This window comes from Anastrepha ludens, chromosome 3 (assembly GCF_028408465.1).
Source record: "Anastrepha ludens isolate Willacy chromosome 3, idAnaLude1.1, whole genome shotgun sequence".
Lineage (NCBI taxonomy): Eukaryota > Metazoa > Arthropoda > Insecta > Diptera > Tephritidae > Anastrepha > Anastrepha ludens.
In genome coordinates, this window is record NC_071499.1 from 5459000 (window position 1) to 5483976 (window position 24977).

The 24977-nt window shown below is 35.4% G+C and overlaps 1 protein-coding gene across 6 annotated transcripts in view; it reads left to right on the plus strand.

Annotated features, from left to right (window-relative positions):
* LOC128856892 (phospholipid-transporting ATPase ID) overlaps window positions 1-24977 on the plus strand; it is a 112230-nt gene that overhangs the window by 75795 nt on the left and 11458 nt on the right. For 4 of the 6 annotated variants that reach the window (XM_054092321.1, XM_054092315.1, XM_054092317.1 and 1 more), the window contains 14 exons: window positions 5416-5628; window positions 7400-7492; window positions 9473-9916; window positions 10002-10085; window positions 13176-13310; window positions 13418-13666; window positions 16218-16655; window positions 19067-19357; window positions 19453-19626; window positions 19700-19976; window positions 20044-20196; window positions 20275-20464; window positions 24017-24172; window positions 24261-24412. In XM_054092321.1, coding sequence (XP_053948296.1) covers window positions 5416-5628; window positions 7400-7492; window positions 9473-9916; window positions 10002-10085; window positions 13176-13310; window positions 13418-13666; window positions 16218-16655; window positions 19067-19357; window positions 19453-19626; window positions 19700-19976; window positions 20044-20196; window positions 20275-20464; window positions 24017-24172; window positions 24261-24412 — 3049 coding nt within the window. The remainder of the gene's footprint in view (window positions 1-5415; window positions 5629-7399; window positions 7493-9472; window positions 9917-10001; window positions 10086-13175; window positions 13311-13417; window positions 13667-16217; window positions 16656-19066; window positions 19358-19452; window positions 19627-19699; window positions 19977-20043; window positions 20197-20274; window positions 20465-24016; window positions 24173-24260; window positions 24413-24977) is intronic. The other 2 variants (XM_054092319.1, XM_054092320.1) reach the window with 2 other exon arrangements.

A 24977-nucleotide genomic window follows, 5' to 3' on the forward strand; every position in this document is an offset into this window, starting at 1 on the left:
CCAAATAGTTTTATGCGGCTTCGATGGCGACTTTTCGACATGTATTCGTAAACTCGACCCTGAATACTAAATCCGAAAAAAATAAAATACTGAGACGAATCAATAATAGTAAGGGGTTTGTTTTCATCTATTGCATCATGAAATGTACAAATGTTTTTGGCGAGATGAATTATTTAACTCACTGAAAAAAGACCAAATAAAATTCGTAAGAGAAAACGCTAGCAAGTTTATGTTACAGACTACCCCCTTTTCCATAAACATATCGAGTTATAGCTCAATGTAATGTCCCAATATTCACTTATTCAAAAAATTTATTAAAAATTAATTTGAATTAATTAAAAAAACAAATTTTGTTTTTGGAAACCGTATTAAATATGTCCGCTAAGTAACTAACTTTTCACCATTAGAATACATAAATGACACATTGCCGCACTCTATGCTCGAAAAACTAAAAAAATTTGCCTTATTGTTAATTGAAACTAAGGTTCTGGAATATTTATATGAGGAGAAAATAACAGATGAATTCGTATTAATGAATAATCGTGTGGAAAGAAGTGACTAAGCATTTACTCCTCACGCTTATTTGGTACATCAAAAGCGGGAAAGAGCTAACAGCAGATTTAACATAGCTTTGATATAGGTATCAATTAGAAATATTTGTTGTATGACATTTACCGAAGTGCATTTCAAGCGTGGGGTGCATTTCAAGCGAGGGGTAGGTTATCCGCTCTGATGATACGATAGGTAACACTGAGTAGCCATTCATGCCTCATAAATACCAGCTTTTAATCAATTCAATTAAAACAATTAATATTGATACAGTACTTTTGTGTGATTGTATTCGATCGACATGAGCATAAATACATACTATACTTATGAGGCACGTGTGTATTTATGTGCGCCCACACAGTGTGTAAAGTAATAAGTTTGTATGGCTTTGGATCACGTAAATAATGAATTTAACGAGCATTCGTTCGCATTGTCTTCTTGGTTAAGTGTTCCGGCATTTTGCAATACTGAGTTAAAAAAATGCATACACAGTTACCAAGTATGCGCTCACCACGTATAGAATATTTCTACACATACACTTACATATACATAACATATATAGACATATAAATATATCAACTCAAAGATAAACAAATATGTGCATAAAAGTGTACCTGTTCTAGGTCAATGGATTTGACTTTGTTTGTTTACATGCTGATAAATATATGACAGTTGCCTATGAATTTTAGCTTAATTTTAGACATAAATACTCCCTTAAAATGAATAATCAGAACCAAAATAAACGACGTTCTATATTTTCTCATTTACCTTTTGTGAGTGATTTTTTTCAAAAAATACAGTAGAAACTCGATTCCCGCACGTAATGAAAACCGGGCTCAGTGCAACTTTCTCAAGTACTGAGGTTTTTTCCACACAAATTAAAATAGTTTTGCTTTACTGATAGCAATTCAGTCTCCGTGCATGAAGCAGCAAAATGAAAAAAAACGTGTTTTTTCTAATAGCAGTCGCCCTCGGCGGGCAATACCTCCGAGTGTAAAGTAAGCTAATAAAAAACCTTTTGCCGTTCGGAGTCGGCTTGAAAAATGTAAGTTCTTTCATTTGTGCAACAACATCGAGGCACACGCCATAAATAGGAGGAGCTCGGCCAAACACCAACAGAAGTGTACGCGCCAATTATTTATTTTATTTTAATCCAAGTTTATTTGTTTTTATTATATTATGTAATTATATACACTTTAAAGCGATGCATTTTATTTGAAATTAAACAATTTTCTATTTTGGTTTGTTTTGTACGCACTCGCTTGTTCCACACTGATTCTGAGCCTCTGCAGCGTCATAACATCATTTAAGCAAGCATTCTTTTGCTCTGCGCAATCCAAGCATAAATTGAATGCTGATATTGCCCCCTCCGATGTATTTTTATTCGTATTTAGCATCTCGTCGTTAGTTCTTTCACCGTGTACACATTCAGAGACTTGCTGCAATGGTTCCACTTCCCGAAGCAAAGTTGCAATGAATTAAATATTGGCTGCATCATAAGCCACCTGTAATCGTAACTCCGAAAGAGCAGTGACATCGTCACAATCCCAGTCAGACGCTTGCTCAAGCAGTTTTTGAAACGATGACTGAATTGAAGTTGCAGTAAGAGCATCCCATGCACTATCTAAAAAGCATTTTGTAAAGGGTGGTTAAGTTTCAAGGGCCGGTGTTGATTTTGAATAAAATACAAATTTTTTTATCTTATTGTCATTTCTCTTTATTATGATAATATTGGTATTGCTCAATTACGTATGGAACAAAATATCGGCCAAATGGCCGCCGCGGCCTCGACGGCACACCTTCTCGATCCCAAATTTTGGCCCAAATTTTCGATGACGCTGAGGCATAATTGAGGTTCTCTGCCGTTAATGTGCCGAATTATCTCATCCTTTAGCTCTTGAATTGTTGCTGGCTTATCGACGAACACCTTTTCTTTCAAACAACCCCAAAGAAAGAAGTCCAACGGTGTCAAATCACATGATTTTGGCGGCCAATTGACATCGCCGTGACGTGAGATTATTCTTCATATCTTCCGATTTGGGCCATAAAAAGCTCCTTATCATCTCACGATAGCGAACACTATTCACAGTAACTGCCTGACCGGCCTCATTTTGGAACAAATACGGCCTAATGATGCCGCCGGCCCATAAACCGCACCAAACAGTCACTCTTTGTGGGTGCATTGGTTTTTCGGCAATCACTCATGGATTATCATTCGCCCAAATGCGGCAATTCTGCTTATTGACGAATCCACTAAGGTGAAAATGCGCCTCATCACTGAAGAAGATTTTCTTCGAAAATTGGTCATTCACTGTTGCCATTTCCTGCCACCAATCTGACCATTACTTGATTATGTATCTTTCCATGGTTCAAATTGAGTTAGTCTGAAATTGAAAAATATCAAACGAAATGCAGAAAAAACTTGACGTTTAGATGTAGTTTACATTTAACATCGGCCCTTAAAATTTAACCACCCTTTATTTTTTAGATCGACATTTCGTAATGACTCATAAATATTTTCTCCATGAGCATCAATGTGACTTAAGAGATATTTTTGGTAGTTGAATTTAGTAAGCCTTATAGCGTTTTAATCCATGGGCTGTATTAGAGCAGTACAGTTTGGCGGAAAGCACATTACCAATATTCGTTGCCCCGACATTCGGTTCTACGTTACGGACTTACTATACATTCGGCCAAAGACAGTCACTCCAGCAGCACTTCCCGCACATGTATGCTGCTACAACAACAAAAACCGATATTTGGTCCTCCTAGCACTTTAACTCGTCTTCTTTCGGATGACATGGGGCATTTTCAATAAGACGCGAAGTGATTTTTCCGGAAGATTTTGCGCACGAAGGAACTTTTTACATATTTATTTAAGCTCGTTTCGATTAAAACAGAATTCTTTGTTTTGGCAAAAAACGAACATATCTCTTCAAATTAAGCTAAAGTCATTCAAGCATTTTTATTTCCTTTGCAGACGACAGGCTCATTAGTAAAATTTTGTAATGAACGCGGATTCACCAAACTTCCCATAATCATAATTTTTACTTTATGATTTCCAGCAACATTTGTACAAGTAAGAAACGTTTTGCTCTTCCTGCTGATCTTATGTCCCGGAGCCGGGATTTCTTTTGACCGCACAAGAGCTTTGTCGGTTAAGAATTTCCAAATAAGCCAGAGTCATCGGCATTGTATATCTGCTCTTTCGCCAAACTTAAATCCATCATTGTTTTGTTAAATTTGCCCAAAAATGGGTTGTTGGAGTCAGAATAATTTTTCTTCGCAAATCTTTAGACATCGTATTCCACGGCCCTTTTTTAAGTTTGCAACCCAACCATCCATGAAAACCTCAAGGCATTTCCTGAATTTTGGCATGTAATAATTTGGCTTCCTTTTTTAGCATATCACTTGTAATTATTTGGAAGTTCTTGGCCTTTTGGTCCGCAAACCAATTAAACAAAGCTCTTTCCATTTTTAGAAACTCAGAAATCTTAACAGTTTCCCTTTTACCTGGACCGGATTCAAATCGCGTAAAAACTTCTTAATAATGGACTGTTCTTTTTTTTTAATACGAGCTATTGCTGCTCTATGCACTTGAAAGTTTTTAGCTTATGCATTAATGGATATTTAATTTGTTCAGAATGTCAGCTTTTTCTTTTATTGTAAACAAAGTAAATTTTTTCTTTGGCATTATAAGACCAATCCATGCTAAAGCTAACGCAATACAGTAGGTTCTGTTTTTATGCGGTAGATACGTTCCGCAAGAAACAGCATAAAAAAAACAGCATAAAAAAAGCTACTAGTTCTATAGTAAAACTATAGATACGTTTCAAATGCTAAAACCGCATAAATCTGAAATAATGTAATAAAATCGCATAAAAAAGGGCACTAGTCCCATATTATTACTATAGATACGTTCCATAGACCGCATGAATCTGAAATAATTAAATAAAATCGCATAAACAAAATATTGTATCATTGAAAATTATATCTTTATATATCTTCCATACTTGTAGGGTTAGCATTTCTGATGTAATCTGTGATGAGTTTTTGCTTAGCTGGTTTAGAATCTTGTTTATATGTACAATTCCCGATAGGTCGACATGCATTTTGTAATTAAAAAAAAAACCGCACTATTTCAAAACCGCATAAAAAAAAGCCGCATAAAAACAGAACCTACTGTACTATCATTTCCTCAGCAAATGAATTGGGCGGTACTTCCCCTAAATTCATTCAACTAATTCAACTCAAAAAATGTCAATACTAGAATGACATCGACGGTACTTCCCCGAGCTTTACAATGTAAAAATAGCAAAAAGGCAAAACAAAAAATGTTGCAAGTATCGAGGTAAACATTTTCTGTCGCAAGTACTGAGTACGCAACGAAAAAAAAAACATTCTGTGGCAAGTATTCAGTTGTGCAAGTATCAAGTTTCTACTGTAGTATGTTTATATTATTGTTTATGTATGTTATGTTTAAAATGAGGCACAAATATCTTTTTATGTTTTTGAGCATATCGGTTTTTTTGTAATAATTTTATAAGTAAAAGTTTTATCTTAAAATCGTATCTAAAATAAGAAATTTTGCTTTTCTTTAAAGTTTCAATGTGTTTGCATAACGCATTTACATATTTCCTAAGACAGCCTGTTTTCTGCGATCCTCACCATCGCATGAAAAAAAAAATTCTTCAAAATCTTGTGAAAATCTTTCATTTGTAGCTATTTTTCTAGTTTTTGAAGGCATTTTTTTAACCCCTATTTACCGCACAAAAACCGATTTCTCTGTGGAAGTACATTTTTCGAATTTAAAGTATTCCAATTAAATAATTTTGCCATTTTCTAACATTTTTTTATTTCCCCCAGGATAACTTCATTAAAACGTCCAAATACACATTGCTGACATTTTTGCCATTCAATCTGCTCGAGCAATTTCAACGTCTTGCCAATTTTTATTTCCTGTGCTTGTTGGTGCTACAGCTGATACCAGCGATATCGTCGTTGACGCCCGTAACCACGGCTATACCGTTAATTGGCGTGTTGACATTGACAGCGGTTAAAGATGCCTATGATGACATTGTGAGTATACAGTTAAATAAATATGGTGTACAGTTTGTCAGGAAAGTGTTTTGACATATACTAATTTAGCGAAATTAATTAAGAAAAAAATGTATTTTTTATGGTTTTCTTTCAATCAATAAATAATTTATATCACACAAATAAAAAGCAAAAACAATATATACTTCAAACACAGCAGTCAAAAAAGGTTTTTTACCTTTGCATTAATAGCTTTAAGTTAATATGTAAAAAAATTAATCTGAATCAGTACTTTGACAGACTACCCCGAGCCTCTATAACACAGTTTAGTCAGCTACGAATAGAGTGAATACATTTTTGGACATCATTTTGAGTTCTGCTCGATGCTTTGAATGATTTTTGCAACTTTTTTCTTTAGATATGCCCACAAATTTTCTATTGGATTAATATCCGGGCTTTGGGCTGATGTATCTAATACTTTCCTGCAATAAAAAGGAACCATCTTCTGACCATATGAACAATTTGAAACAGGACAAATGCGATTGTTGTTGTTGTTGTTGTAGCAGCATAAACATTCCCCGTGCATATACGAGGAATGCTGCTGAAGTGAAGTCCTTGGCCGGATATAAATCCGGGTCGTTTCGGTTAGGTACAACCGACTGTCGTGGGAATGGTCAATTGGTATTTATTTACCCTATCTTACTTAAGGGGTTTGCATCTTATCTCACTGATAGAACTCAATTCGTTCGTATAAACAATATCAAATCTATCTGATGCCATCAAACTTACCTCATCTGTAGCTCAAGCTAGCCATCTCGGGCCACTATTGTTCTTAATCTTTATTAATGACATTCCAGACGTTTTTTGTCTGTTGTATGTAGAGGACTTGTCGTATAGAGGACGAGTTGCTCCTTCTAATTGTGGTGTGCGTCGTGATTTTGTTCCACAAATAGAGTTACCTTCAGTTTCAAGCCGACCCCGAACGGCAGATATTTTGTATGAGGAGCTTTTTTCCATGGCAGAAATACACTCGGAGGTTTGCCATTGTCTGCGGAGGGGTGACCGCTATTAGAAAAAAACGTTTTCTTAATTTGGGTGTTTCACTGAGCCTCGAACCGACGTTCTCTCTCTGAATTCCCAATGGTAGTCACGCACCAACTCATTCGGCCAAGGCGGCCGCCTATTGTATAACTATTATATAATAGACACTGAATCACCTCAAACGATTTCCGTTTTACAGACATTTTTGCATTCTTTATAATTTACGTAGGATTTGATATTTTGATCAACAAATCACTCTTACCATAATTTTATGACTGATTGATGACTAACGCGTGTGTATCATCTCAGTGAGATAACGGTATATCAAATCATCTTAGCAAACGATGCTGAAAATAGATAAGTAAAAACGCTTGCTTCGGTAGAATCAAAAAGTTCACCATTACGAAATACTGGCAACTATTAAAGTTATTGAAATATTTTTGAAAGGCTCTTCAAATTTAATCAGAAACGCTGGTTTTAGCTAAAGAAGAGCAAATCACTTGACATGTCTAAACATTATTAGATATAATTGTCTCTTGATACAAAATTTTCATCCAAATTCGACATTTTTTAGATAAATTCTGGGTGTGCAGTTTTGCAGCCCATTCAATATTTTGCAATTTTAAAGTGGGTAGAAATTCGCATCTTAGGTACAAAAAAAGGAGCAATATTAGTGTATAATTTATTTTTTTTAACTTCTACAATATTGTAAACTTGATCTATAAGAACCTTATATGTACTTTACAACATCTCTGTACTTTGTACTTTGCAGCAACGCCACCTGTCGGATTCTCAGGTGAATAATAGACGATCGAAAACGTTAAGAAATGGTCAATTGATCGATGCAAAATGGTCAGGAGTACAGGTAAGAAATCCAATTCTTAAAATTTATAATATTTTTAAACAAATTGGTGTACATATTTAGGTCCATACCACATCAAAATATTTTAAACCAAATACATTCCTTATATTTTTATTGCCAGCTTAGGGCGAACAATTTATGTTTGTGGACTATGAGACTATCTCTTCGCAAATGTTTTAAAATCGCTTCGGTTTTCAGCATTTGCCTTGCCTTTAAACCACGTATAAAGTCTATTTTTGAAAATTACCTTTACAAAAAAGTGAATCTGGCTATTAACCGATTTCACCCATTTTCAATACAAAACAATCTTGGATAAATAGTAATGCAAGGTGGCTCAAAATTAATCACCCTATCGGAAGGTTTATAACTTTTTCAGATGGCGTCGTGCGTCAATCATATTTGACATTTGGGAACTAGACTGCTGCAAAATATAAACGGACATGTATTGTAATAAAGCGCTTGAATGTTAAAATACAGGTTTCCAAATTTTTTTTTTATTTAGTAAAGAGTTATTCAAAAACCAAATGGGATGAATCATTTTGCGCCACCTTGTATGTGTTCCAAGTTTCATTGAAATATTAGGCTCTGGAAAAAAACCATTATTTTCCGTTAGGCATTTTTGATATTAAAGAAAATGTCGATAATGTGAAAACTGCCGATAAAATCACAGAAATAATACAAATTGTTAGTAGTCGTGGCATCTCCCAGGAGCTAAAGATTCACCGTAATACAGTTGTAAACCATTTGCGCAAAAATAATGGATTTTTTCCCCAACTTACAGTCTGTGTCAGAAAAAAAGAAAGGCGATTATTCATAAAATATAAAATTACTCAATAAGCCGTGCAGTCTCCATCGTTGTCAAGTACAGCCTGGCATCTTCTTCATGCTTTAAACCACCTTTTCTGCGTAACTCGTCGACAAACAGGATTAGATTTTGCGAACTTGGCGCATGAGTTGCTTTAAATCATGGACTGGCCTTCCGGCAAGATTCGTTTTCATAGTTCCCCACACATTTTCAATGGGGTTGGCGTCTGTGAACTTGGAAGGCCAGTCCAATACTGTGACGCCCTTTTTTGTTTTGTTATTTCTCAATGTGTTTTTCTGAGAGCAGTGCCTTTGATGATGTGGGGCGGTAGGACATATTTGCCTCCTTCAGTCGCCGTTCGATGGTGTTGATACTCACATCTATTCCCTTTTTGGCAAGGATTGTGCTGCGTCCTTGGTGTAGTCACAAAAAAGGGTCCCGCTTAAAAAGTTAGACGATCACCTTATCCTGCTTTTTTGTCAACACTCGCTTCAAGTCGCGCTCGGAAAAGTCATCAAAATTTTTGTACAGCTTATACCACTGATTCCACATCACAACAAACCTTTTTGATTTTTTAATCACTTTTGCAGCCGCGGCGTAAGATAATTTCTGCCCTTTCGAGTGCATGTATAAAAATACCCTTCAAAACGTTTACGTACTTCTCACTCATTTTTGTTTGGTTGCGTTTACGGGAAATTCTCGAACGACACTAACCTGAGTTAGCTCTGGCGTCGTAGCCCTTGAGTGGGACTATTATGCAGCAAAAAGCAGAACGAAATATATCTTGAAGTTACAAGAAAAAAACCGTTTGGCATAGACTGTATATATAAATTTTTGCTCGAGTTATCGTGCGCACAGACGGACGGACATACATGGCTAAATCGAATCCTCTCATCATTCTGAGCATTTTGGTATATTTATGTATACATCCATCTAGATTTCTTTACATACAACCGTTATATGAACAAAATTATAATACCCAAGTATGCGGGTGTAAAAATTAATTTGCGTCGATCGCAGCAATCTGTACATGCAAACATATTGCACGCTGTCTGTACTTACATACACACATATTTATGCACATATTTCTGGAATGTGCTTCGTTTCAAGTTCGTACTTTGATTTTAGATTTCGCTAATTGTATTCATACATATTTTTATTTATTTACTGCACTATAGGTTGGTGATGTGATACGTTTGGAGAATAATCAGTTTGTGGCAGCCGACATCCTATTGCTGACCACATCCGAACCAAATGGCTTGTGCTTCATCGAAACCGCAGAGTTGGATGGTGAAACAAATTTGAAATGTAAGCAATGCCTGCCAGAGATCACAGAGCTGGGCCAGCGGCACGACCTTTTGTGGAATTTCAATGGTGAAATTATTTGCGAACGACCAAATAATTTACTAAACAAGTTCGAGGGAACACTCATATGGCGCAATCAAAGATATGCGCTCGATAACGAGAAAATCCTACTAAGAGGCTGTGTTTTACGCAATACACAATGGTGCTACGGAGTTGTTGTATTTGCGGGCAAAGACACCAAACTTATGCAGAATTCGGGCAAAACTCAATTCAAAAGCACCGGCGTTGATAGACTGTTAAATTTTATTATAATTGGGGTGAGTTATTTGATGGTTTTGAACAGTTTAATGGTGAATGTGGAGGAATGTAAACATGTTTTTCTTTTCCTTTTTTGTTTTTTAGATCGTACTTTTTCTACTTTCCATATGTGCGTTTTTTACGTTGGCCTGTGCCATTTGGGAAAGCTTTATTGGACAACATTTTCAGGTGAGGGGTTAAATGTGCGATTTGGAAACATCTTTATTCATTTATTTCTCTTTTTTTTAATTGAACTAGAGATGAAGGCATAGTAATATACTTATAATACTTAAACTCATAATACTTACAATGTGCTTATATACAATATATACTTACTTAATATTATATACTTATGTATGTAGTTACAATAGCTCGTTGGCTTCAAATGTATAGAGTTAAATCAGATGAAATTAACATTATCTGGTTAAGACTTGCATTTATCTGCGATTGCTCAAATTCCCATGTAATTCTAAAACAGAAAATGTTATGTTAACAGTGATATCTGTAAGGTAAATGTAGGGGTTTTTAAATAAAATATTTCCAGCGCAACCAGAACCGTAAGCATACACGCGAACTATTTTTCATTATTTTTATTTATTTAATAGACCATTTTATCACAAATATATAGTTGGCGGTATATTTAGGAATAACAAATGCTAGAACAGGAAATGTGCATAAAAACACAAACAGATCTGGATTGATGATTGCATTGTAAACACATGCGTTTTCCGAAATTTAACAAAGCTTGTAACTGAGTTAAGTTTCTAGTTGAAATAGGTTATTAGAGTTGTAGTGGATATTTATTTTAAGTTTATATTCCAGAAATTTATTATTACTTTATTCAAAACTAGAAGTGAAATATATGTATTAGTTTGGAAAAAAATCCATTATTTTCTCGGTAGCTGGCTGTAGTGTTGTCAACACATTTGGTGACATTTTTCACTGAAAACTTTCGTTTGCTGTTTTTTGTTTTTTCCATTCAGTTGTGAGTAACTGAGTGTTAACAAAGGAAGTCAACAAAGAGAAAATTCAGTACATTTTGTAGTTTTTCTTTGATAAAGGCGAACATGCAAGCTAGGCAGTGGAAACTATGAATGGCGTTCATGCTGCCGTTCAGGCATTTTTCATATTAAAGAAAATATCGAAAATGTCGATAAAATCACAGAAATAATCGAAGTTACACGATTGAACAGCACGTTCAAATGATAAAACTTTATTATCAAAATGAGTGTTCATTTACGCAAACGTTGCGCGTATTGCGCCCATTTTCGATGTGGTGGCCCTTTCAATTTCTTATGGCCCATATTGAACCATATGGACCTAGACGACATGTGGTTTCAGCAGGACGGCGCTACGTGCCACACAGCAAACGCCATTTTATTCCATTTCAACATCTACCCGCCCTTATTGAAAAACCCTTTATTTGCTCAGGATTAATAATTTTTTCATGATTAAATCTTTTTTTTTTTTGTTTTTGTTTAAAATTAATACACAATTTCAAATTCAATATCTTTTTAACAAAAAATATTTTTTACTTGTACAAGTTAATTTATTTCAATTTAAAATACTAAAAAAAAAATATTTTTAGTGCCCTACGTCCATCGCCTCTAAAATAATGGAAACTCTCTTCCTCAAAAGATTGACACCAGTAATAAGAAAGGGTTGATAATTTCAAATCACCAATTCGGGTTCAGAAAAAAACGCAGAACAATCGAACAAATTCACAGGATTGTAGATTGCATTCACTCTGCTTTTGAACACAAAAAGTACTGTACTACTGCATTCTTCGATATATCTCAAACATGCGATCGAGCATGGCACGATGGCTTGCCTTATAGAGTAAAATATCCATCCGATGAACTATTACATTTTAATTGAATCTTATCTCAAAAACCGATTCTTCTTTGTTCAGCAAGGAAAAGAACAATTTTAACTCTGCAAAAGTTCAGCTAGTGTTCCTGAAGGCGGTATGATGGGCCCCAATCTATATCTGCTTTATACCCATGACTGACCAGCCTTCGTGGAAGCAATTGTTGGCACATTTGTAGACGATACGGCGATTCTCGCAATGGGCACATTTCCATAATTAGCCTTACTCAAACTCCAAAACGCTCTTGATGAAATAAGCCAATTGCTTAAAAAATGGCGAATTAAGCCAAACGAGACAAAGTCTGCCCTAATTACGTTCTCCCTCAAAAGTAGAACCTGCTCTCCTGTTAAACTCAATAGATATGCCACAGTGTAATGAGACTAATACTCCGGCATGCACCTCGACAGCAAACTCATATCTTTCCAAAATGCAAAGCGCTAGGAATAAAGCTCAGAAACCTACACTGGTTACTCAAAACTCTAAGTTTCACATGAGAGTAAGCTCTTCTCTATTCAGTTGTTTTGTAACCAATCTGGAACTACGAAACACAATTGCGTGGTAGCCTCAAATGTAGAAATTATCCAAAGATTCCAATCGAAGACTGCTAGAATGATTGTGAACGCTCCATTCTACGTCACAAAGAATCAAATGATCTTGAAATTCCTACTGCCTCTTCTGAAATTAACAAGTATGGTCTTGCTCACCAACAAAAAATCTTGATCACCCAAATCCTCTTATTCCTACACTCACTTCTCATACAGTGTATTTTCAGCGGCTTAAGAGGAAATCAATATTAGATCTGTAATATTGTATAACTGTACATAAAATATGAGGGTTCCACTGCATGCACTCCATGCGCAATATTTAGTTTGAAATGAATGAACTTTTAATTTTTAATTTGAAATGAATTTAGCAAAAAAAAAACAGAGGACTTCGTTTCTTTATTGAATTCAACTCAGAACTGAACTTTAGCTAAAACATATTTCTCAAGCTAGGATTCAACCAACGTTATGTAACGCGTGCCTTGCCTGTTTCTCACAGTCTGTGAATTTAGGCAATATGATATCCAAATTTTGTAGTGATGGTGTCAGCAGAAAGTGCGCGACGTGTGTGAACGTCGTTGTTAACATTCGGCGCTTTAACTTATATTTATTAGCGTGGCTTTGGACATAATTTGAAGTAACTGAAATGTAATTTGACTATCCACGTTATTGACTAGGGCTTGATATCGTAATCCACATCTTAGGCGCGTGTAACCTATGATTTTTTCGACAAGAGCCTATTTGATATTAATAAATTCAAAAGACTGATTTTAGTGAATGTAGAAGGAACTCTTTAGTGAATGTTTTTTTATAAAGAATTTTTTATTAAACCTAACCCAAGCTCGATTTTCTCTTTTTTTCTGACAGGTGTACTTACCTTGGGAAAATATCATCCCGAAGAATGTTGCGCAAGGCTCCACAGTTATCGGCCTGTTGGTGTTCTTTTCCTATGCAATCGTCTTAAATACTGTTGTGCCAATATCTCTCTACGTTTCAGTAGAGGTAAATATGAGCCAATCTGATTTAAAAGCGCTTGCACCATATATTTCGCTAAAAACTGTAACTATCATCATTTACGGATCTAATCTTATCTTTTCGTCAACAAACAGGTTATACGTTTCGCCCAATCATTTCTAATCAATTGGGATGAAGAAATGTACTATGAACGCTCGAAAACTCATGCCAAAGCACGTACCACCACACTCAACGAGGAGTTGGGACAAATTCAATATATATTTTCGGATAAAACCGGCACACTAACACAAAATATAATGACCTTCAACAAATGCAGTATTAACGGGCGTACCTATGGCGATGTATTCGATCTGCGTACGGGTGAAGTTATCGAAGTCACAGATGTAAGTAGCCTACCTGAGTAATCACTTACGGAATTTTGTATTAAAGCAGATGAATGCCCCTAAGAAAATATTCACTAATTATATAGATAGTCTTTTTTCTTGAGGCTTACAAAACGCAGCTCAGCTAACACTCATAATAATTAGGACAAAACTAACTACACACCCCTCTAACTTTCACTGCTGAAACATAACAAATTAAAGCATTAAAGCGACAATTATAAAACTAACTGACCCTTTTACTTTTTAATTACACAACACTTTATTGGTAGTGACAAAGGCATTGCATGAAGTTCGTAGTGAACACAAAAAATGGGTTATCAAAAATCATTTGCCTTTTACTTCATTTGTTAATAATTGAATTCTATAGACAATCATATTCAGTTAAGATAAGAGATAACAAGAGGATAGGTAATTCATATTCAAAATATAAGAAAAATAAAATAGCTTAGAAGTACTTTATGGCACTACAGTCCAATCAATTTTTTTTCTAAAATTATCGCCCGCACGTAGAATTTAAGAAACTCGAAAACTATTCCGACATTTTTCTTAAGCATTTTTGGAGAGGTCTATACTGGCATTAAAACATTGAAGATCAATTTTTATTTTTTATGAGGTTGACTGTTTTGTTTGATATGTTTGTATGTCAAAACATCTTAGCTAGATTTCAAATTAAAACTCCTTCTCGAATATCAAACATTTTATAACTATTTGATACTGATTTGAGAATTGCAGCTTTCTCAATAAAACTATAATTGGGTCTCCAAATGGAAACCATTGTCGGTTATTAAATTTACTTCCAAGTTTGTTCTTCAAATCAAATGTTGACATCAAATTTATTTTGTGGATCGTGAACTTGCCTCCCATTTTTTTGTTTTCAATAATAGTGCAAATACTTACATGGGCGCATTGAGATTGGAATCACTGCAAAACTGGTCCTGTATTATTGGGCTACTACGCACTGCAACCAAAGGAGATCTATTGTGTATCTGGTCCTTATCACGTCAATACTCGTCACTGATTTTTTCATCGAACAAATGTCTTGAAATTCTCTTTTTTACAAAAGAAGTCAAACAGCAAATGCAGAATATAAATTTATCTACAACTGAAATCACAAAATGTGTTCCACTTTAACTTTTTCTTGTTTCACAACTCTTTTATGGTACCAACTTTTAACTTTTTCTGTTTTCACAACTCTTTTGAGTATCAAATCTAAAAATTTAAAAAACGAAGACAAGAGATTTAGAGTTTTTAAGATATAGGTCGTCAAAACTTTTGTAAAACACGTCGAAAGTTGCAGAAATTCTTAAAATAAATGCCATTCACACGTATTGTCAATGTATAGTATGTGACAAATCCACAGCAATGGTTAAGTTAAAAATATAAAAGATTAAGTACCATTCATAAAATAACATGAAATTATTCTATGGCTCAATTTTTTACTACCTTTTGAGAAAGGAGAAAAACGTATGCCCCTTTTCCCCTACTTTTAAAATTTTTTTACTATCTTCTCTTAAAAGGAATAAACTTATGCCCGTTTTCCCTTTACTTCCAAATTGCATCAATGGATTAAGTAGCATCCGAAATCAGTTTTCATTCATTACACAACCTTTTATTATTGCATCATTCAATAATATTAATTTCAAGGCGAGTCCATTAAAGTTGGTAAATCAGCTGATTTGTTTTTTTTTTCTTTCGCCGTGTATATGTGACTGTCAGCCCAGAATGAAACAAAGCGAATTCCTTTTTTATTTCCTACTTTGCCAATACTTTGTTTTGACAATCAAACGTACAAAACTTTGTCGTTGGTCTGGTGCCACTATACAATTACACACAATACATGCACCTTGATTTATTTCATTTCAAAAATAATTTCAATATATTAGGTGGTTTTCATTGAAAGTAGAATTCAAAATTATTCCGTACCGAAAGTTTTGCATGTACTTAAGTATATTCATGTAAGGCATTAGTATGAATCTACCAAAAATTTAATATTTCTGATATTATCTTTCAATTGAATCTCAATGAAATTCATACTCAAAATACGCACCCAATTTTCAATTTTAGAATCGTTGGCGGAAAATATCTGTTATAAAATTTCTAAATCAAATTATTTCAAACGTTTTTTTCTTTTTGGTTAGTTCTAAAAATTCGTAGTAAAATATTAAGCAATCCAAAAGTTTTTTCATAGTAATATATTAATTTGATTACATTAGAAATATTGAGAATATTTCTTTAAATGCACATTTTTTGTAAATATCACGATATTTTGTGTTTGTGCACAAACTTATAACCTAAATCGTAGAGAGTATTGAATGTGAGTAAAAATTTAGCCACATTGGTTCTACACTGACACTCACACACCACTTACCTCCCAAGCAGTTGAGTTTTGTGCATCCTTATACTGCTTTCCACACCTTGTTTTCTCCCTCTCTTTGCACCACTTCACTCTTTGTCCGCTTTGTGACAAATGACTTTTTGTTTGTTTTTTGAATAGTAAATTATTTTTTGCATTTAGTAAAAGAAAATCCTTAAAACATATTCCTCGTTGTAGAAGCAAAAATATGTACAGAATAGCAACTTTAACTTGAGCGGCAGCAATAGCGCCAATAAAAGCACACCGGCACCAACTATTTTATTGCACACCGCTGAGGTTCATCCGAAGAGCACAGTTATGGTATCTAGTCCTGAAGAAGGTGGCGCTACCGACGTCTCCATAGCTTCAACGAATTCGATAACAACAAAAGACGTCACATTGCCTATGACAGCCGATATGACAATGCAAACTGCAATGGGTAGCCCAACACCTGAATCATCTCCTTCCCCTTCAGTCAGTAAACGTCAGCTTCAATATGAAGAATCTCCCATTGACAGCTCAAAGGCAACGGAAGCAACAGCGCAGCATATAACTTGGCGTCAACGCTCCGTATCCCAGTCACCAAGCCGACGCATGCGACGACAAGTGTCCACGCTATCCAATGCGAGCGATAAAGTAATAATATTCGATGATTCTACACTATCGTCTAGAGCACTGATAGTGTCGTTTAACAACAACAATAGCACATCTACATCCATTACAAATGTCTGCACAAGCACCATCGAGTCGCCGCCGTCAAACACACCACCACTACCTCTGACCACGGTGACTGCACCATCAATAACACCCTCTCTGACACAAAAAAGACCTGCACCGACCACATCAACAATATTATCATCATCATCATCATCGTCATCGTCGCCACAATCACAAATTACAACAACAATGCACTCAGATGCGCCGCCACAAATTACGACACTTTTGGGCGAGCCGCAACAACAACAGCAATCTCACGCCACCGCAGCAAGAAGCTCACAAAAAGCCACAAACCCAAACACTAACACAAACGCAAACACAAAACCTCAATCACCATCAGATCCAATTGGTAAAACAGACGCAAAACAGCATTGTGTGTCATGTTGCGGCTGCAGTAGCCGGCAGCCACAGCAAGCAACGCAACCGAAAGGAAGCGCAAAATCGAAATTAAAGACGAATTTGAAATCACAATCGAAAAATATGCTAAAGCAAACATGTGAAAATTGCGCAAAATGCGCTCATCAAAATCACACCAAAAAAGTCAGCATCGCAATTAATGCCAACAATAAGAACAAAACCAATGGCACCACCACAAGCACCGCCGACAATGTATTTGACCTTTATAGCGCAGCCTGGAGTTCGTCCCACCAAAAAGTGCACGTATGCATGTAATTTTTAAATGGCTAACAGTAATTTGTGCGCTCGATTTAAAAATTGTCCAGCCATGCAGTCGAAGCCTTAAGTTGCATACAATGTGTCACTGATTATAATTGTTTTACTTTTTATGTTTTGCTTAAACGCTTCACGCACCCTGTACTCCCACCTGTATAATTGAAGTTTCAAGTTCGATGTAGCTGTGTCGTTCCCAGGAATGTTAAAATTGTTTAGTTTCCAAACTTTCTTTTAATTTTTTTATATTTGCTTATTTTATTTTTTGCATGTGTTATATATAATACTGAATATGTATGTGTGTACATATATAACTCAACTTATGACTAATACCCTAAAACTAAGTGTGCATTATATTGGATTATCCCTTGTGTCTCCTTGAGTACCTATTGACGAACTAACTGCTAAAGAAAGTGATTTTTCTAAAATCTTCCGGCCTCCTCTATTCAGTTAATATCTGGCCTGATGTTGCATGCTGCTTCCGCTTTCATCGCCGCTAACAATTATAAACAAACATTCGCTTCAATACGATAACGCTATGGAAAACTGAATACATACATATATATAATACATAAATATATAAATTTGTATTCATCAACAATTTTTTAAACTATGGGTGTACAATTAGGAAAGCGCCATTTTTGTTTAAGGTTCTTCAAATCCCTAATTCGGTTAGGATGTCATTCTTATTTTTATTTTTTTGGGACGTTCTACAAAGCAGCTAAATTTTCGATTTCCAGCATCATTTGGTCCAACGACCAATTTCTTTGCTTATGAATCCGTGCCAATACTTCTTAACGATGGTAAATAGATTACTGGGTTATGCAAAATTAATTTTCAAACTCTCTTAGAGTCGGACATGAATCTTCATGTAATAACTGTCTAATAGGAAGACATGCCAGTAGATTAGGGGCACTATCCAATGACTATTGCGGAGCTATCAGTATATAGAAGAGAAATCCAACACCTTCTATGCGGGTGCATGGCTCTGTGTAGAAGACAGATGAGATTACTTGGTCTCGCTTTTCTGGACAACATTGCTAGTATAGCCAGCTTTTTTTAAAAGGCCACACAATGATTCAGGGAGGATCAAGCAGAGGAAGGTAGTAGTATCAAGGGAGTATCACAAGGGACCTCTAATTGACTGGCCTAGGTGCGTCGAAGGACAGCCACTTTACCTAACCTAACCTAATGTCTCTAATTTTTCAAACTTTTTCAACTGTCCGCACTCTTCTTGCTTGCCGCTTTGAAATCACAACTTTTGTAGCATTGAAACCTTTCCTTCGACCACAGTTTTGTCACGAACAGAAAGCTCAATATAAGTTTTTATAATCATCATTCCATGCGTCTTAGCCACAGTTTGATTTTTTTTTTTTTTTTTGAGCTAAAGACAAATTACACTTAACTGACTCGAATTGGGTCACAAAAGATATGCCACTGTTGAAAAGACAAAAATGCCTGGAAGATTCGTTCCTTCCACTGAAGCCTCACTAAAATGCGGTTTTCTATTTGTACACCTAATAAATGAATTGGAAAACTGGCGTCTGCCAAGCGTTACGCTTATGAATCATCCATACAAACATTTCTACATAGTAAATTTCCACATTGTTTAAAGTGTTAAGTGTTTGCTAAAATTTATACCTTTTTAACGTATTTTCAAGGCTCTCGAACCGGTGGACTTTTCGGCGAATCCCGAATTCGAACCCGAATTCCGCTGGTATGACAAGACGCTGCTGGATGCAGTGCGCTCTGACGAGGAGCATACACAAAATTTCTTTCGCCTATTGGCGCTGTGCCACACCGTGATGCCCGAGTATGTAGAGGGACGACTTGAGTATCAGGCGCAAAGCCCTGACGAGGCTGCTCTAGTGTCAGCAGCCCGCAACTTTGGCTTCGTTTTTCGTTCACGAACGCCGAATAGCATAACGATAGAGGTGATGGGAAATCGAGAGGTAAATAAAAGTTTTGCACGATTTACAAAAACAAAAATTTTTATTCACGAAACGAAAATTCCTTTATTTAACTGAGTTTTCTCTTTCACTCATAGGATTATGTGCTTCTGAATATTCTAGACTTCAATAATGTGCGCAAACGTATGTCGGTGATATTGAGACGAGGCGATAACATTATATTGTATTGCAAGGGTGCTGATAATGTGATTTACGATAGGTTAAGTACTAGTCAAAATGATATTAAGGCGCGTACTCAGGATCATTTGAATGTAAGTTGAAGATTTTGCGTAACTGCAACCAATACTAAATTTAAAGTTGATATTACGAAAATAAATCATCTAGAAATTCGCTGGCGAAGGTTTAAGGACGCTGGTACTCGCCGAACGACGGCTGGATGAAGACTACTATATGGAGTGGTTGGAACGACAGCAAATAGCAGCAGTTTCGTTAGATGCACGCGAAGAGAAATTGAGTGCCATGTATGAGGAGATCGAGAGTGAATTGATCCTCGTAGGTGTGACCGCCATCGAAGACAAGTTACAGGATGGTGTGCCACAGACGATAGCCAACCTACAAATGGCTGGCTTGAAAATTTGGGTTCTGACTGGCGATAAACAAGGTATTTACAGAAGTAGTTTATAAGACCGCAGGCGAATGTTTAGTGTCAAAAATTTTACTTATTTTAGAAACTGCTATAAATATTGGATATTCATGTCAATTATTGACCGATGAATTGGCCGATGTATTCATCGTGGATGGTAGTTCGTTGGAAGAAGTCGACAAGCAGCTGCGCCAATTCCGTGAATCGGTGCGAATCCTAAATCGATTTAGACCTACACGTAAGATCGCACAGAGAATCATCAAATAAATATAAAATGAATCCACTTATATTTTCTCACTTGCATATCTACTTACAGAGCTAGAGCCGAACGTAAATTTGAATCTCAACTTAAATGGCGCGAATAGTGCCGACCGCAATAGCACATCTGTGATGTATGGAACTGGGTTTCGTACGCAGACCTCACCGCCGCCAGCGCCAGCGATATCGGTGGTTACCTTTAGGTGGGATGATGACAAAATTAAGCATAATAAGGGCGAACCGGACAGGTAGAGGGAACTCCAAAACAAACGCCGCACTCTAACACAAACACACACAAATTCTCTCTATCCCTCTCTATACTTTATATATCTTTGCTACTTCTATTATTACTTTTGTTTCGAGAAAAGACTATAGTCGATGATTTTATATAAGAATTTTTTTTCTGTCTCTTATACTTTCGCTAATGATTCTTAAACTGAAATACCTAATATTGATTTAAATTTCATTTTTAATTTCTAATTTTTTTTATTTATAGTAAAAATTCACTGAGCTTCACTGAAATGTGCATACGTAAATAATCCATGTTCTTAGGTATTTTTCGTATAAGTAGAATTAATTGTGGCTAGGATGTGTTTTTTTATATTTCTCTCCGTTTGTTCAATCACCATGGCTATTGTAATATTTGGTGATTAGATGAGTACTTTGAAAAGCAAAAACTAGCTTAGAAATAGTTGAAATTGAGGAATTTCACCAAAATGTGTGTGGTTTTTTGTGCTTAATTTAAGTTGTTTCAATCGATGATCGCTAGCTTCAGAAACAAGGGCGCTGAGTTCATACGACAAATTTCGTAGGAGAAACAAACTAGTCAAACTGTTTTTTTTTTGTCAATGAGACCTTAAATTAGCTGCGCAAATGTTTCAAAACTCTTCCTTTTTGATCAATAACAGTAAGGCAATGTTCTGTAAGTAGGCCAACTAGTAGTTTGAAATCTGCTTTTAAAACCAACAGAAGATAAATGGTGTAGGACTGAAGCATTATTATTATCAGTCATGTTAGATAATACGAATACAACCCACAAGGAATTACCTTTGGTGCCGTTGATGTGTCCAACTCAGTACGAGGGTTAAATTTGTGTTAGCAGATGCTTAGCATGCATCAGTTTTGGTCGCTTATTTCCATTCTTTAACAATTTTTGTACTAGATATACGATTTGTATGGATTATATTATATGTAAAAAAAAATATAAGTTATGGATAGAGCTGGATGTCCAACACTCATTCCAGCTTTTAGGAAGGCGACAGGGTGGCCTCGTAGTCATCGGCTTTCCCATCATTACCGAATTAGCCAACATAGTGCCGTCACAAGTTTTAAACATATTTCTTAATCTGTGATGTTTTGGACAAACATCGTTCACAGAGTAAACTTCCTTACATAATCGGTCTGGAGAAGCCCCAAATAGTTTACAAGGTGATCGTCTGAATCTAGCCTTTTCAGTTGTTTCATGGTTATGTACCATAATTTCCTTCAAACAACCAATTTTCACAAAAAAGTTGAATCTTAAGTAAGCTCACGACTCTCTAGATGTGTTCGTCTGCATTTCATATATGTAGTTAAAATGAAATCAGCTTGTATATACATACGTAGACAACATGCATCACTTATAGCCAGGGCCACCATCTGGGCTACGGTCCGTATGAGTGATGTGTTGCTTATGAAAGGTAAACGCCGTGTGACGATAAAGGGTGTACAGGAAAAATTGCATATGGACGTGAAACTCTAGATTTTATATACAAATACTGAATACTTAGTTTTCATTTTCTCATCAATTCAATTTTTAAAGGATTTTAAATTTTCACAGAACGAAATTAAAAAAAAATCGTAAATACTAATACTCACTCTATGATATTTATATTGATATAGACGAGGCTAGTTTACTGGGGCGGTAGCCCTTGGTCGGGAGAAACTCGAATCATTTCGGTAACGTATAACCGGCTGACATGGGAATGTATAGTATATACACTCTGTGTCACTGGGTGACTGGCCGAGCTGCTCCTTCTAATTTTCGTGTGCATCTTGATGTTTTTCCACAAATGGTGGAACCAGTAGTTTTATGCCGCCTTTGAAAATCAGATGGTTTTTTATGAGGAGCTTTTTCATGGCAGAAATACACTCTGAACCACTTCGAACCTGCACATTACAGAAAGGTAGTCATGCACCAACTCATTTAGCTACGGCGGAGGAGGATATATACAGCTATTAAAATAAACTTTTGTTTACTATGGAGAACAATAACGTCTTTTGAAAAATGTTATTTTGAAAAAATATATATATTGTAAAGATATATGTATATGTATTTGTAGTAATGCATACTGCAACTTCCTTCCTCTCTTTGCTGTTTTAAAAACATTAAAAATATTATTGAACTTTCCTCCTATGAAATAAAATAGTCGAATAATATGCAATGGATACCCTTTTGAAATTGTAAAGTCCTTTAAAAAATCAAATTCATAAGAAAATGAAAAGCTGAGCATGCAGCGTAAAAAATATAACGTCGATTTTCCTCGCACCGTGTTCTATAGCAAATATTTTTATTGGTCTCCCACGAGAACGTTCATAATTGGAATTTCGCCTTTTCTTGAAATTGTGTACCGACAGTATTGGCGCCTCTGCGCTAAAACATGTGTTATTAGTAAGCATTATATTCATCATTTTAATGTGGATATATTACATTATCTTGTTCAACTAAGATACAAAAATTGTATAACCGAAATTTTCGATACCTTTTCCCGAAATACCCAGATAAAGTAGAAGGAATTTAAGTTGTAACGAAAGTAGTGTAGAATTTTTTGTCATAAGCAAAGTTTGTAACGCACATTCAATATTTTTAGTTTCCACCAAATAAATTTCTTCCTGGAACACAAACTCTTACATACAAAATCATACATTTAAAAAACGTAAGAAATCAGTTTTTAATAATAGCAATCAAGGCAGTGCAATTCCTACATTAATCATTTGGTTATATTATACAAGGATGATCCCCTCTATTGGTACTTGTTCCGCCCGGAAAGTAAATACTTATTTCTACATAGAAAATATTTTAACACATTTAATAATCCTAACTACTCACGCATCGTTTGTTCGTTCGTTTTTCATAATTACTATTTGTTCAAATATCGTTGCAAAACACATCAAATAACTCTAATAATAGTTTATACTTGCATATATCTGCATATATGTATGTGTGTGTAAATTGAAATAGGAGCATTTTTGTACATAAATTTTGAATCTCATACAACATCCGTCATACATAACTTTGAATTTATGTTGTTATTTTTATTGTTGTTACAACATCAATGGCTGCTGATTTCGTTTATGCTTAGAACACACGTTACTTTCATTTAAAACAAATTGACATTGAGTCAGTGCTTTGCCAGTAGATGTTTGTGCTGCCGAGTTGAACTCAAGAAGTATTTAATGAAAGCTTTTGAAATGCTATCAGAAAGTGTGTTGCATTGTTTTGTTGAACGTTTTTCCTCCTTTGTAACTATTATTAATGTAAGTCATGTATATGTACATATGTGTGTGTTCCCCAACTTCATAAATACACGCAAACACTTATACATAAACTCCAATAGCTCTTAAAAGAGAAATAGACATACAATTCACTCCCGCACACATACATATGTACATGCATGTATGCAGCATCCCCTCATTTGTACCGTTCCAGCACAAATTGCCATCTATGCGTTTTATAAATTTTGTTTATTTTCTCTCTCTGTAACTTTGAGTAGCATTCGTCATTTCTATATTAATAAAAACCTTTTCCAATTTCAATGCAGTGCCGAATGTAATGAACTGTACGACAATATTGAGAAGGGGGGTGACGGTGCTACCACTTTACATCCAGATGAAATAATCGAAGAGAATACCGGCTTCGCTATTGTTATCAATGGGCATTCGCTAGTTTACTGCCTCTCACCTGAATTGGAGTCAAGGTAAGTTCTTTTGAATAAGCCAAATTAATATTTTGCATTATATGTAAACATATTTATTTTGAAATTTTCGCAATCAATTCATTTCAAGATTCTTGGACGTCGCCTCACAGTGCAAAGCAGTCATATGTTGTCGAGTTACTCCGCTCCAAAAGGCATTAGTTGTGGAATTAATTAAGCGCGCAAAAAATGCGGTTACTCTAGCAATCGGTGATGGTGCCAATGATGTCTCAATGATTAAAGGTAAAAGCAAAAAAAATTTAAGCTTTAAGTGATTGCACATAAATATTAATTAAAAAAAAAATATTTCATTTTAATTTTTTTAGTCGTTCTCAACATTGTAATCATTCTACATGTTTTAACTAACGAGCAAATGCGTTGAGTTTAGTCTAATGCAAATAATTTTATGAATGTTCTGCAGAGTTGCAGAGATGTTGTTTATTCCAGAGATTATGTGGCTTCTTTCTTTTAAGCCTTGTCTTCCAATTGCTTAGGTCAGACTTTCGGTACAGTCGCTGTTGAAGTCTAAGACTTAGCATACTTTTGCATTGTGGAGTCGACTGATTCGATGACAAGATCGCGTTTAAGGCTGTTATAACAAGTATACCAAGGAGCATTTACGACACACCTTTAATACTTTATTCTGAAATCTTTGAGTCGGCATTACATTGCTGGAACTTGAGCAATCCCAAAGTTGTATCCCATATGTCCATACAGGTTTCAGAATTTGGTTGTACAACAGGACTTTGTTAAATATTGATAACTTGAAAGTTTTGCCCACGAGTCTATAGAGATTTTTATATTTGAT